Source organism: Microplitis demolitor, chromosome 2 (assembly GCF_026212275.2).
Source record: "Microplitis demolitor isolate Queensland-Clemson2020A chromosome 2, iyMicDemo2.1a, whole genome shotgun sequence".
Taxonomy (NCBI): Eukaryota; Metazoa; Arthropoda; class Insecta; order Hymenoptera; family Braconidae; genus Microplitis; species Microplitis demolitor.
The window spans coordinates 21,994,930-22,010,875 of record NC_068546.1 but is presented as its reverse complement, the minus strand read 5'-3'; the positions used below and the strand labels follow the sequence as shown (position 1 = coordinate 22,010,875).

Sequence of the window (15,946 nt, the reverse complement as noted above, 5' to 3'; positions counted from 1 at the left end):
AATCATAGTTTTAAAAATTACAAGGAAGAAAAATTGTAGTTGCTACAACAGCAGCTGTAGTTGAGGTTACTACAAACTTAAGTGAAGAAACGCCATCTTTAGATTTGAATAATCTTAACTACATGTGTAGTAACGCCAACTACAATCATTAATGTTTACTACAATATTTAGTTGTTAGAGCTACTGTAGTTAAGTCTGCAAAAAAATGGGCCTTTGTCACGATGGCCATGAATTTGCACTAATGCGCATGCGCAATAATGCCTTCTGTAGAAAAATGGGAGAAAAGATCATTTTTTTACAGACTTAACTATAGCTGTCTGCAAATAAAATGGGCCTTTCTCCCACTACTTGTCTATAAAGTCGTACTGACGCGCATGCGCAGTAATTACTTAATTGTAGAGATCATTTTTTTACGGACTTAACTATAGTTGTCTGCAAAAAAAATGGACTTTTCGTCTACTAGGCTACGATGTCCTTTAATTCGCATTGATGCGCATGCGCAATAATGCCTTCTGTAGAAAAATGGGAGAAAAGACCATTTTTTTACGGACAATATTACAATATTGTGGTTGGGATGACATTTTTCTGTGTAACGTCATTAATTTTTAAAACAATATTTCTCCAATGAATTTCTGCGTAAAAATGCTAAAAATTATTAAAATGAAAAAAAAATATTTAAATATAAAAAATTATCACTATTTAATATTAATATTATATTTATTGACATTAAAAGATCAATTATGATTATAAGTGAAACGCATAAAAGAATGAATTGTTAAACAATATTAAGTGTTATACTGTATTTAGTAGTCACAAATGTTGAATGTATATGTTAACTTAACATACTTGCAAGAAAAATAATTATAATAATAATAATAAAAAAAAACACACAGTTTTAAATTTTTTAACGAAATTTAAATAACGTATAATTGAAATTAATATCTTCAATTTATTTTTTTCCTTAAAAACAACGACATATCTGTGATGCATTTGAAAAAAAAAATACATAAACACAACTAAAAATACTTATACAATAATTGTTAACTGTATTACTATTTTTATTGACTTCTTTGGTATATATTATATTTAAAGTCTGTCCGTGGATTCGAACCATGTCTCTTATCCGTCGATTTATTTTAATTCGTTTATTATGAACATTATAAACACACTATTATACCTTGTATTCTATTATAAGAAAAAATTTACACTTAGAGTCATGTGGGACAAGTGTGCGCACACTTACCCACTGCGAACACTTGTCTTACATGAATCTATAATATAAATAATTACAAAAAATTAATTTGAATAGCACAAAGAATGCTCAGATTGTAAATATCATAGTATTCTATATCTTAGGATTGATTATAAATATATAACTAATTAAAAGATTTTTAAATACAGTCGAATTCCATTAAAATGGACAGTTAGTCTAAGGGGCGGAAATTTGCTAGAAATTTTGACTTATCGAATGCCCCTTCTTTAAAAAGTAAACTACAGCGCATGCTCTCTTAATCTATACGATTGATGCACATATATATAAATCTATAGCATTGGGTGGGAGACCGTAGCTCATAGTGGGGGTAAAGATTCAGGGGAAGTTCTGAGTTAATGAAATTCGACTGTAAATTATTAATTTGATCAAGATCTTGTTCTTCTTCAGACTACTAACACACATAAATATGTATATTATACTAAATTTATCATTTATACGTAATTGGATAATTAAATTACGTACTAAATATTAATGTTAATAAATTAATTAATGTCCTTTTAAAAAAAAACGATGTCGGTATAATGATTGTAATAAAACGTTGTTAATTGTATGTTTATAAAAGGACAATAAAGCGATCTAAATATAATTTTTTGAATTAATACATTTTTTTCTGTATTCCAGTAAAAAATTATGAAAAATGGTTGACTCTGCAGGGAAGCCCAAAAATTTATCGCTTTCGAATTTAGGAAGCTGAATTTAAATTATTTTTAGGATTTCTTAGACGGCGATCCTGACCAAAATTTAAACGTCCGATGGATTACCCTTAAAAAGTAAACTACTCGCATACGCTCTGACATATTCATATGCGATAGACATATAAATATACAGACACAAATAAATGTATAGGGTGGGAGACAGTGCAGGTCGTAGTGGGGGTCAAATTGAGGGGAAGTCCCGACTTAATGGACTCTGACTGTACAGAAAAAAATTTTATGATAATTGATAATTTAAATAAGGGCAGAGGATATAAAAATATATTTACAATTTATGTTAAATATCCAATACATTTTATTCATATTATTACCCTTCGGGAAGTTAATACATTGGAGTTATTCCTATTATTATATTTAGCTTAATATCTTATAAACTCCCAGAAGTACACTTTAGAATAATAGTAATAATAAAGAATAATAAAATAAAAATAATACTAATAAGTATAATTTGTATCGTTCAAAATGTTGATTAATTGCTTTGTAATATTTAATACCCGGATTAGTTAGAACTTTCTAAACATAATCAGCCTCTTTTTCTTATAATCAACAACTATAAAAAATTTATTTAAATCTTACTTTATAAAGACGACATAACCTCGCTCTTTATTAATCTCATAGTACGACTTTGTGTTCTGAGGGAAGAAAATTATCAATAAATTATAACTAATTTTTTTATTACTATTACCAATAACTTGATTTATTTAAACAGTTACTTATCGTTAATAATTAATTTATTATTATTCAAAATTATTAAAGTTACTATCACAAACTCGTCGATAATTAATCAATAAATAGCCAGTGGTATTTAGCAATAAGAATTATAATTTTTATATATTTTATCTCTTCACAATTAATATTGTGAAAATAGTATCGAAATAAATATATATATTATTCCTTCTAATGTAACGAAATTCGATTTTTTTCATACAAATTCATTGATTTTATTTGCAATTAATGTTTGAATTTGGAAAATTTTTAATAAATTATTCTAATGAATGGTATCATATGTTAAGTAGGGTAGAAGTACCGTTTTTCACCACTTTAGAGCCTATTTTAGCCACTTATAAATTTTTCAATGTGTTTAATACTATTATAGTTCAGTCCGCAAAAAAAAAGATCCCTGGTGGATCCGAATTACGGTAAATTACAGTAATTGCCGTAATTCTGAATAATTTTAGGAAAATGAAGACATTTTACGATAAATGTACGACATATTTACCGTACATTTGCAGTAATAGAATGATAATTTACCGTAATATTGTAGAAAGCCTGCGATATTTTACCTTAAAGTGACGTATTGCACTGTAAAATCTCTAATAATAAAAAAGCATACGGTGCTTAAGGTGAAAATGCCATAAATTACGCTCAATTTCCGTATTTTACTGAAAGTAACCATAAAATTTCACATATTACTGTAAATTACCATCAATTACGGCAAAGTTACCGCAGAAAGTTACCGCGTTCTCGGTTAATTCCCGTAATTTGGATTCACCTGGATCTTTTCTCCCACTGCTTGACTCCAATGAAGTCTATAAATATTCACTAACACGCATGCGCAGTAATGACGTGATTGTAAAAAAATGGGAGAAAAGATCATTTTTTACGGACTTTACTTTTAATATTTTCATTAATAAATAAAGTATTAAATCCAAAAAATGGAGTAAAGGCTACTTTTACCCTATCAATATAAAAATTAAAATTCTTATTGCCCGAATAATTCTTTTATAATAATATTTTTTTAAAAGCTAAAATTTAATTGTTGTTTTATTCAAATATAGTACAAAATAATAAAAACGATAATTAATAGCCTAATGTGATTAAATTATAGTCTCGATGATTAAAAAATAATGAATATACAATTTAGTTTAAAATGAAATAAAAGTAATAACATAATTATATTTATAATATCGAAGGCAAAGTAATAATTAGCAATAAAAGCTCTCATTCGCTTACAAAACTGTAGGCTTGATTTTTTGATTACCCAAGAGATGTTATTAATTTTAAATCAACTTCCTATGGGAATTATTTTATTACTTTTTCTAACAGCATCGGCGTATTTTGGCACACGCTTTTTTTTTATTCCATCCAATCAATCTTCCAATAAATTCATAGTTCAGTTTTATTACGATCGCTGTCAGTTAGTCGTTTTACTGTTCATTTTTTCCCTTAATTATGTCTATATATTTTTAATTAAATTTAATTAATTACTATAGATTGAGCTACGTATGAATATTGGTAAAATTACTTAATAAACTCGTATTAGATATTGTCTAATAAATTCCGATATTATCATTTTTCCTTCTTACATTTTTTATTTTATTTTCATCTATCAAATCCATCGTATTTCATTTTGTCAAGAGTATCGAGAGTATTTTTTCTAAACTGAGTCATAGTTCAAGTTTTTCAAACTCGTTAAATTAATTTGTTAATTTTTAATTATTTAAAATTTTATACAAATTAAGTTTTTCAAATTTTTTTGTAAATTTTTAAAAATTCATTCCCGTAAACTTTAAATTTATTGAGCTTTGATATTTTTTTTTTAAATAATTAAAAATAAAATAATAGCTTTCACAAAATTTTAATAATCAACATTAATATAATTTTTTTAAATTTTCTGTCCATCGTATTTTTAATTTCTATGTCCTAATTATACATACACTTATCACTGTTGATTAAAAAATATCACCTTTAACAAATTTAAATATTTAAATTTTATTATTTTTTTTTTTAACTAAATTTTATAAAAATTTATCAGGAAATTAATTCAAAAATTTACCATCAATTTTACTTAATTAATCTCGATAACAATTAATTAAACTTTCTTATTAATAATAATAATATATGTCTAATTTATCAGCGAAACAAATAATTTATACTATGTATAAAAATTACTTAAAGAAAAATAAAATATAAATAAACTAACTCTCGATACTTATTTAAAAAATCGGACGGATTTGACTGTATGACCCTTTTATTCAGTACTAGTTATTATTTTATAAACTTCGACACATTCTCGTCTTTTAACCTTTCGTCCATCGTATCCTTTTAGAGAATCACCGGACTGTTAATTTCAGTGCAATTTTGCCATATCAATTTCAAAATTTTGCTAATTTAGATCAGATTATTAATTTTTTAATTACATTTCATATTTAAATCCTATACACGAGTAATGTCGGGAATGAAACTTCATAAACACGATAACTATTAATAGACACAATTAATCGGCCTAATTTTTTTTCATTACCTTTGTGTTTGTTATCACAACAACCCTATAAAAAATCTCTATTCAAATCTTTTTAGTTTAATTGCAATTAATAAAAAACATAAAACTGATTACTCACGAAAAATTTAGCTGCCATTTTTTTTACTATTATTATTTTTTCTTTTTTTCTTTCCAACTACTGGTGGCAGCACTAGTGTAATTGTTGCAGTAAAAAAAGAGCGACATCTAAGACAAAAAGGCGGGATATTTATAAAAAATAAAATAGAATGATTAAAAATAAAATGGGCGATTGAGGTGCGCGCTTTTGGATTTTATATTTTGTATAAATATGAAAAAGTGATTTCAAAATTTTTATATTGATTAATGACATTAATTAATACATGAATTACTGAATCAGTTTAGGAAAGTAATGATTAATTTTTATAAATTTATCATTAAAAAAAAAAGCGAGATTCCCTCGGGTGCGACGGACGAAAGATTAAATTTGAAACCTACTTTATCAAATCACGTTGTTTGTTTATCACCTTGCTTAACTAATTATATACAAGACTAGACTCTTATCGATTACAATTTTTCATCTGTCTGATCGTTGTCACTTTAATTGTAATTTCTTTCATGAGTCTATTAGTCTAATTTTTTTTCTTTAACTAATTAATTAATTATTTATATATAATATTCAATAATTGTGATTAAACGAACAGACAGAAAAAATAAGCATAATACAAAATATGGAGTAGCTTAAAAGTAACTTAAATTAATTACAAATGAGATTAACAAATTATCATTTTAAATAAATTTATAGTGATAATTAATGAAAATTCTTGTGTTAGATTACATCAAGCATTTTTAAAATAAAAATACCTTAGTAATAAAATAATTTATTTGTCTTTATTATCATCATCACTATCGTCCCTAATTTTAGTTCACTCATTTCAAAATTTCATTTTTCATTTATTCGCGCCAATAAAGTAAGAAACCCACTCCCCGATCAGAGAGCTAGTACTCGATCACTCATGTATTTGTATATCTATATTTACTAAATATATCTATACAAATATATGAAGTGATCGAGTACTAGGGCTTTTATCTTTTATCCAAAATTTGGATAATTAATAGATAATTGAGAAAGATAAATATTAATATCGATTTCAATTTATTTCATTCTTTTTTCTATGGTCAATGTTACGTTTTATTATAAATTACTGATTGTCACATAGTAAACTTTGAATGTCAAATATTTTAAGTATTTTTAGTTACACACATAAATTTAGTGTTAAATTTAACTTCGCAGAAATATAAATTTTTAAAAAATGATTACAATTGACATCAATTGAGTGTTTGGTAAATAAATTTCCGTAGTCTTCATGTCAACTTTAAAATTCAAATTTTCAAATTTCTTAGGATTTAATTTCTTGACCAAATTACGCCTGACTCCTAATTGATGACAACTGTAAGTAATTTCTTTAGAAATTCTATATCTCGGTGAAATTGTCCTTTTTTAAATAAAGCTTTTAATTTTTTTACTAATTAATTAATAAAATTTGAATATTATGACAGTTAAAAGTCATTTTATTTAAAAATAAAAAAGGACATTGTCTAAGAATGCTCTTAAGATAAAAAAATTTATTTTACTTATTCTTAACTTCTTGTGAACGATTGTTTTAATAACTAACTGTATGTGTGATTTAAATTTTTAAAAACTAAAAGTTACCTGAGGGCGTTCAAGCAAAATTACGTAAATAAACAGTATATTTATATACAAACATATTTTTATGTAAATACTAAAGATTGTAACTGTAATAAGCGTCGTAATAAACTATAAAATTTTTTAAACCTCAACAATAAATTAAACTTTGATGTCAGTATTTTTAAAATAAAAAAAGTTTTTTTAATTAAAAAAGAGCATTATAAAATTCAATTATCCGTTGGTATTCAATAAAGTTATCAACTGTATAAATTTATTTACATAAGAATTCAATAAGTTATGAAATATCTAAACTGAATGATTATATTTGTCTTCACCAAAGCAAATAAAATTTCGTATTATTTTTTTTTTAAAATCGCAATCATTGACCAAAGTAAAAAGAAAAAAAATTGATCGTTGATTTAAAAATATTCTTCTAATGATTTTTTATAAACTTGTCTATTACCAAAGATCAATAGCAATAATTGAAAATAATTTTATTGGACTGATTATTGTCAGCTTGCGAAGCATGTGACTTTTGCGATATGTAAGACTGTAATTTGAGTACACAGAAAAATTTTTTTTTTTTCTGTGCATAAAAATAATACAAGTTTTTTGTTTTTTGTCTTTTTTTTAAATATTATTATTAATTTAATTTTTAACCTTCAATTTCATTTAAAATTTAATCGATCATATTTCTATCAATTAGACAGATTATTTATCGCAATAATATAAATAAAAATACCATGTAATATGGTAACAGAAATATGATTTAATATATAATATATATAATTTAATACGTCCTGTGTTATTAGATTAATAACATTAATCCAGTTTATAAACTTAATCATGACCCACCTTATTACGTCAGGAATAGAATTACAAAAATGTCGGGCTGTTAACTTATGACCTTTATCAATATCTCTTGACATACACTTGTTTGTTTGTATCTAGTCTTTGTTTTATTTTTCACTTCTCACTTGCATTGCTCTTAGCTAGTGATGAAGATAAATAATCTTGCGTGGTAATGTTTCTCATTCATCACTCATGTTGTTTATACTTGTGATGATTGTTTTTATTTCATCTTAAGATGTAAAGTTATTTATTTTTGACTTTTATTTATAAACCATAACTGATAATGCAGTGCAAGGCAGTTTTGGAAATTATCGAGCTCACATGGAAAGCGGCGCCTCGTCGCAGCGATGGACGAAGCCGTGCTGGGGTCATCCAGAGGAATTATATTCCGGAAGTAAAATGCTTACAGATTTACGGTTTGATTGAATACTGCCGGACGATGAATTTGTTGCTAAGGCCGATATTGGTCGATGAGACGGCGCTACTACTCGAATTTCTGGTCGAGGCGAAGATTCACGAAGTGGACTATGTACTCCGATCAAATCTTCAGTATTTGAAGTGGGTGGCCTATAAAAACAACCAAAATAAATAACTTTAATAAGAGTAAATATTTGATAGATTAAATTACAATCACATTTTTATATTTAATTAAAAAAAAAAAAAAAACTAAAAATATGCACATGTAGAGAATTTAAAAAACTCCAGGTGCAATTTTTTTAAATATTTTTTTTTTTTAATTTATAATTTAAAAAAAAAAATCAAAAATTATTAGACGCCGGCTGACTGCAGTATTATTTATATTTTATTGATAAATTATTTAAAAATATATATAGACTTCATAATTAATACGGTAAATTTTTATATTTATTGATATTTTCGGTTGGACAGAGAATTTTTATTTTTTAGATTAACTGTTTTTTTTAAATATTTTTTGTAGCTGTAAGTATTAAATTGTATAACTATTCATAAACATAATGTGCCACGTGTTGGCGGCAAGTGTTTTACAAGTTATGTAAAATGAATAATTTGATACGAAGCTCGATATTGTAGGTGCGAATGTCAATGCTGTTATACAAATTAATCAAACTAAATATAGATATTTGAATTTTTTAAAAAATTAGTTTATAAAGTAAAGTAATTAAAATATTTAAATTTTGAAATTTAATTTAGCAGATACATATTTAATTATCTGATAATATAGACAATAAAAGTCATGAAACAGAATACACTGTAAATTCTTGGAGTAAAGGTGGATTAAATTTGGAGTGACTTCTAAGCGGGTGTCTGTTTATTTATTTAATCTCAGAGTAAAATTCACTTTGAAAGAGAGTTTATTTTAATATTGAAACTTTGAATTTGAGTGAATGCGGACTTAAATGAAATCCAAACCACTCTGCTGAAAAGACAAACTGAATTTACTCCGAATGAGAAGTGAATTTTAAAAAAATTCCGTAACTCGAGTGAACTCGGATTTAAATAAAATCTTTAATGACTCCGAATTCTTTACAGGATAATGATAATATAAAATACATTTTTACATTAATATGAAGCATGGTGATAAAGGGTACAGACCTGTGTTGAGGCGGTGGTGTTGGTGTTCTCGATAGTGGGAAGCTTGCTACTTCTCGGGTCACCGAGAGAGATCGGATCGATCCAAAAGTCTGGTCTGGCGACAGATTTGCTCCGACGCTTTGTACCATCCCACTGCTGAAATATTGTTTTTTTTTTTTATTATCTTTATTACAAGCAAAAAATTATTTTTAATTTAAATAAGTAAATTATTTGGTGTAATTTTCATAGCTAAAATTTTTCCTAAAATTTTTTACAGAAAGTTAATTTTCTGTTCTTGTTAAAAATTAATAATAAACTTTGATATTTTTTTAAAAGCTAAAATTTTAAACTCTATTGAGCTTAATTTGAATCAAGTGGTTGACGCGACAACCAAAGGGGAAAGAGAGCCAATATTCGAATAGTTATCTTTGACCTTGTCTCCGGTCGCGTGAATAATCCAATCATACGTCTTACAATAAATACTCTCATATAATTACCGTAAAAAATATGAAAGCTTCCGGTCAGTTTAAGTAGACCGCCATTTTTTTTTAAATATACATGTACTCATATAATTATAATAATTAAATAAAAAAAGGGTGTAAGTATCTTTTATTTATCTCGTATATGTAAAATTTAAAATAAACTTTGTATCCTTTCTTTGAGCAAAAACAAATATTGAGTATATCCTATATACATTTTTTAAAATAACAAACAGTAAAAACCAACAGTGCCTTAGATTATCTAACTAAAATAATATTCAACGTCGTGTTCAATAAAATGTATCTAATAAAAACTACTGTGCATATTTGCATTTCATATTCGATCGTGTCTAGATGATAAATTGATGCGTTGTTTTGTTATGTATACAATGGAATATCTCATGTCTTATAAATGACAAATAATAATATTATTTATAATATTAATATATCAATCGATAATATGTTTCAGTTATTTTATTCTCAACTATTCACTAAAATTTAATATAATTTCTGTACAGTATTTTTTACTATGTATTAAATTTAATTTAAAAAATTTATTTTTACTTTTAAATTAAATTACTTATTTACTAGAATTTATATGTAAGTATGGAGACTGTATAAACATTTGTTCAGTTTTTTATTAAATACTTTTAGAACTTAATCGTTAAAAAAAAAATAATCCCGCTTTTTTCTAACACCATAGATAAAAATATTGAGCTTCATATATTATGATACTCAATTCAAATTAATAATCTAATGTAAATACGCAAACAGAGTATTCCAATGTTTGTTTCACATGTGTAAGAGTAACAGACACTGTGTTCTTAAATGTACATACGACAAGGTCTGACAATGGTCCAAAATCACTTATGAATAATTCAAAGTGTCGACTTCGTGTCAGGATACAAAGTACTTATTCGGGCAAACAATCGAACATGCGCTATTGTTATACGGAAAATCCACTTGTACTTTACGTTCAATCTTTGACCTTTCCTAGTGAATATATTTTCAATTTTTTGTTTTAATTTGTATCTAAAAAAACGAATAAATAGTTTGAAAAAATAAGTGAGTTTTGATATTATAATTAATTTTGGAAAGTGTGCAGATAATTCGAATTAAGACTTATTTGTGTCCAATCAAAATTTGAATTAAATTTTTGAAAAATTTTAAGTATTTGTGAATTTTTTAAATATCTTTTATAATTTATCATAAAAAAGGTTAAAATTTGATTTTTAGTTGGAACCGAATATTTGAATTTGAATTGAAAGGCGCGAAAATTTACGAGTATTTTGAAATTTGAATATTGATTCGATTGAATTTGAAAACTATTGACTGACTTCGATTATTTTTTAATCTTATTTTTGAAAAATTGAAATATTGTTTATAATTTATCATAAAGGAGGCAAAATTTTTATTTTTGAAATTGGAACCAAATATTCAAATTTGAGTTGAATACGAAAATTTACAAGTACTTTGAAGTTTGAAGTTTGAGTATAGTCAGATTTTATTATATTTGAACATTATTCACAGACTTCGATTATTTTCGTTAAAAATAGTAATTAATATTCAATTTCTACTTTATAAAAATAAATAAAAAGTTTACTGACGTGGTAAATGTCTTTTGTAATAGTTAAACGTGATGTGATAGTTCATCTACGTCACACAGGGTCAGGGAATAGAACAAAGACCTAGAGGGTGTTTTATGACAAACGCGACTGATATAGAGTTTCGTGAAATAAATATGAAGCTTTAGTGATATTTTTAGAATAAGCGAGGGACAACTTTCTATATATATGTATATATGCACATATATACATGTATACTTAATAATTCTCAATGCGTTTTAGAGTAAATTATTGGAAAAAGTATTTAAAAATTTTAAAAAGTTGTAACTGTTTCCAATTTAGGAAATTTTTAAAATTCATTTCAAAAATTTCATTTAAATTTTGAAATTTTAATACATCACTGGAAGTTTTTTTTTATTTATTCATAAGTTGTAGATTTTACTCACAAAAAAAACCCTAGTGGTAATCTTTGTTATGATCTTGGGTTATTTTAATGATGAAGGTAAAGTTTCGTAGAGATGTATGATATGAATACTAAAATTGATGTTAAAATATATGGTATGATCTTAAGAATATTTACCTTACAGACCCGGACGTCACGAGAAATGGCATTGGTGTTGGACAAGGACTCAATGGTGAACTACTAACAGAACTTCTGGTGCTACTGAGAACTGAATGTGGACATTGTGGTGGACCCATATGCGATCCCATAAAACTGTTAATTGTTTTAGCGTCTGAACGTCCTTTAAAACAAGGAATTTTCGGCCATCGACCAACTTCCTTGCCTCCTGGAATAATTCATCCCGATCATTAGTCTCATTACTTTTAATCACTTTTACGTTATATTTAACAAATGTATTGTGAATTTAATGAAGCTTTGATCAGTTATGAAATATTTTATTGAAATTTTGCTGAAAATTTAAAAAAAATTTATATTAAAAGCTATACTAAGATCAATTACATCGGTTTTTTTTTATTAGATGCAAAATATTGCAGAAAAATACACGCGGCATCAAAGGGTTTCTTTGAATTTTAAAATTTCGGCAGAGTTTCGACCATGTGACAAATAATCGCACAGAAAACTGTTCAATATTGAGTTTTACAGGATCAAATTTTACAAAAAAATTTCTACATACTAAATTTTCATCAATGAGTCAAAATAATTGACTTTCTAACGTTTATATCATAGGGAATTTTTTGTACCCTGAGTAAAAATTTAAGTTCCACTAAAACTGTAGTAGGTGTTAACTAGAAACTCATCAAGTACTTTCAAGTACTATTTAAGATCTAACTTCTTGTTTTAAACGGGAAATTTGTCTAGGTTTTCCTCTTAAATAAACAAAAAGTTTAAAAAAATAAAAGGGTAGATTGATAGATTATGGACCAATATCGAGTTTCGATTTTTAGTTCTGTATTTAGAGCTTTCAGTTAAGAAATACTTGGACTGAAGTAACTACCGACCCTACTTAATACAACGCAAATACTTTTTTTGTCATACTTAAGCCAGTAAACTTGGGAATAAAAAAATCAAGTGGCAAGACTAAGATTACAGCACTTCTATCATGACGTGACTAGAAGCATTAGTAGATTTTTTTCCTGAGATGGTGCCAAAATGTAGCCCAAGATCTATTGGTGGTATAAAAGCTCGTGGTAATGTCGCAGCCTAAAATACATGACGATAACATATATATATACATATATCCTACAGTTTGACTGAAGCTTTCAGGTCGTGAGAAGTGACCAATTTAGGGTTAGTAACATTTAGGTAATGAAAAAAATATAGTGACCTCAATTGTTGAGGAAAAAAAAGTTAAAAATTAGCCGCAGTTCCTCAAGGCGTCGTTTTGAGACCTCGCCAAATATGTCAGATGGCTTTGCATGTGATTATAGTTCATCATATAATTAAATGGCTTAAAGTTCTGAGACCTTTTTCTATTCATAAATGATAATTTGATTTTTTGCGAATTATATATGTATATGTTAGGGTGCTTTGTTTGAAGTGACTATTCTTTTTTTCACTTTCATCTCAACCATGGTATAAAGTTCCGACAAAATTATATTTTAAATAAATATTTTTGCATACTCTTTGACGTTTGTAGAACTACGAGTCGCTTCTAAAAGTTTACAATTAAATTTTGAAAAGGTTTGGCAGAATTTCGTTCAATGTTTCAAAATTCTTAATGGTAACCAAATATTACCATAATTTCAAAACACAGTAGCTGACAAAAATAAAATTTTTTGAATATGTATTTAATCATTTTCACAAGACTCCACTGGAACTAAAAATACTGAACAATTTATTTTTTAAAATTTTTCCTTTACTATATTTTGAAATTGGGCAGCCGAATTATCCTCAATTTTTGACTGATGATTTTATAATTATTAATGAGTTATAAACAAAGTGATAACATAAAAATATACGCTCTCTTTTTTGGAAATTTTCAAAATTCTGATCCATCCACAAAAATTTTTCCATCACCAGTTTTTCAGAAATTCTCTCGCTCAACAATAATAAAAATAAATAATGGTCTCAAAAAATAAGGAAAAACTAAACTACTCCAAGCAAATATATGCATTATTTTTTTTGAATCATGTTATTTCATCATTTATTCTATTGTTTAAAAAATTAGACGATTTAAAAATCTTGTATTTAAATACAATGAAATTAACTGATTTCACAGAAGTAATTATAAATTAAATTATTCATCATAATTTCTACATAAAAATAATTTTTGTAAGTATTCAAAAAAATATATTTTCTATAATTATCGGTCAGTTTTATAATTGTGAAATCCAGTTTATGACTATGTCTACATTTTATATTTATATTGTATGTGAGAGTTGTGACCTCTATTTTCTTATACCTGCATTACACTTTAGCTTTTTTGAACGTAAGAAAAGTCACTTTCTTATTCAGTAAATACAGTAATAGAAATAAATAATCGCCGTAATTATTTTATTTTAATCGTCATAGCTTTTCATTTACAATAAAAAAAATATATATCAATTAAAGAGAAACTTGAAACTTCTGTGTTATTTAAATTTTAAAAATAGAGAAAATTAATTACTGAGTTTTGAATACTTGTATTGCTCTCCTCAGACTTATTTGCATTGGAACTCACCCTTTTGTAATTTAGTGCAATATTAAAATAGCAAAGCACATTTCCATTCTAAAATACGACGGTCTATTTGCGTGACCTTTACAACGGGGTCAAACATACATAGACGATATTTAGAGTAGTACAGTAAGTACGTATGCTAATCGAATAAATCTCAGTGGACTGCTATACGTACAGTTGTACAATACGGAAGACATACAGGACTTTGTATTTATCTTGTGCGTACAGCACTTGCATGGTATACTAAAGGTCAACCTAGACTTAACGAAGGACGAAAGAGGTCAAGGTTTAAAAATAAAAAATACCATTTCATTGTAGATAATAATTTCAATGGTGATGATAAAAAAATTCATTAAAATGATCTATATATATATGTCCATGTAAAGAAAATTCGTTCGAAATAGATTCCAAAAATGAAAATATGAAATTTCTGAACTTGAAACAGATTAGAACTTTGCGTGAAACTTTTTTTGAAATATTGTAATTTTTAGAGTACAAAGAAAATTTATCTAGGACTTTATATGAGCGAATTTTGAAAAAAAAAAAAAAAGATTTTTGAAACATAAGAATAAAAAATTCCTAATTGGAGTGTTTGAATTTTTTCGAAATAAGGTTAAAATTTCGTGAAAAAGGGTTTTTGAAACATATATTTACTATATTTTATTCTCATTCCAAAAAAGTTACCATTAGACACCAAAAACGTCTAAAAAATACAAAAATGTTCATGATAGTTCCAACTTATAGTATAAGTTTTTGACCTTTTTTGAAACAAGGGTAAAATATAGCAAAAATGTGTTTTGATAACATTCTTATTTTACTCAAAATTCGCTCATATAGTCCTAGATAAACCTTTCTTTCTACTATCAAAATTACAAAAGTTCCACTTGAAGTTCTAAGTCGTTCCAAGTTTAAAAGTTCCACATGTCGAACTTTTTTGGACTCTTTTTGAAACGAATTATTTTTTCCATGGTTGCAAAAGAGCATAAATTCAATGAAAATTAAAATTTAATCAAAAATAGAAGGCTTTATTTTTTATTTCTCAATGACCTGGAATGAGGTTGACAGCTTTTCGCCGGAAACAGTTGTCGTGTACTCTTGTAAGTGTTCTACTCGGCCTAGTTATCCTTGTCGAAGCTCTTTTGACACTTGCTCTTAGGCTTATAATATTGAATGAGATGTTTACAGTTCGATCACTCTTTTTCCATGTTAATTAAAAAAACAAAATTTTATTTTGCTCATAGTAAAGTGTGAAGCAATTGAAATTGAACTGAATCTCATATTATTATATAATTGATAATAGTTATCATTATGAGGAATCCAAATAATTTATATTTCATGTATCGTATACTTTAATTACTAAAAACAAAAAATGTGATAATTAATCTGTTCAAATGTAACTTTGCTAAAAAAAATATATGTATCCTATAAAATGAAAAAATAAAATTTTGTTATTAAAAAAGCAACAGACGGCGAGGAAATTAAAA

At 26.2% G+C, this 15,946-nt stretch overlaps 1 protein-coding gene across 3 annotated transcripts in view; it reads right to left on the bottom strand.

Moving 5' to 3' along the window:
• Positions 1–3,732: 3,732 nt before the first annotated feature.
• The window catches only part of LOC103579690 (uncharacterized), a 36,235-nt gene continuing 24,021 nt past the window's right edge, over positions 3,733–15,946 (bottom strand). For all 3 annotated transcript variants that reach the window (XM_053743021.1, XM_008561174.3, XM_008561173.3), the window contains 3 exons: positions 11,924–12,131; positions 9,321–9,455; positions 3,733–8,315 (listed from right to left, as the gene is read on the bottom strand). In XM_053743021.1, coding sequence (XP_053598996.1) covers positions 8,117–8,315; positions 9,321–9,455; positions 11,924–12,131 — 542 coding nt within the window. In that variant the 3' untranslated portion in view covers positions 3,733–8,116. The remainder of the gene's footprint in view (positions 8,316–9,320; positions 9,456–11,923; positions 12,132–15,946) is intronic.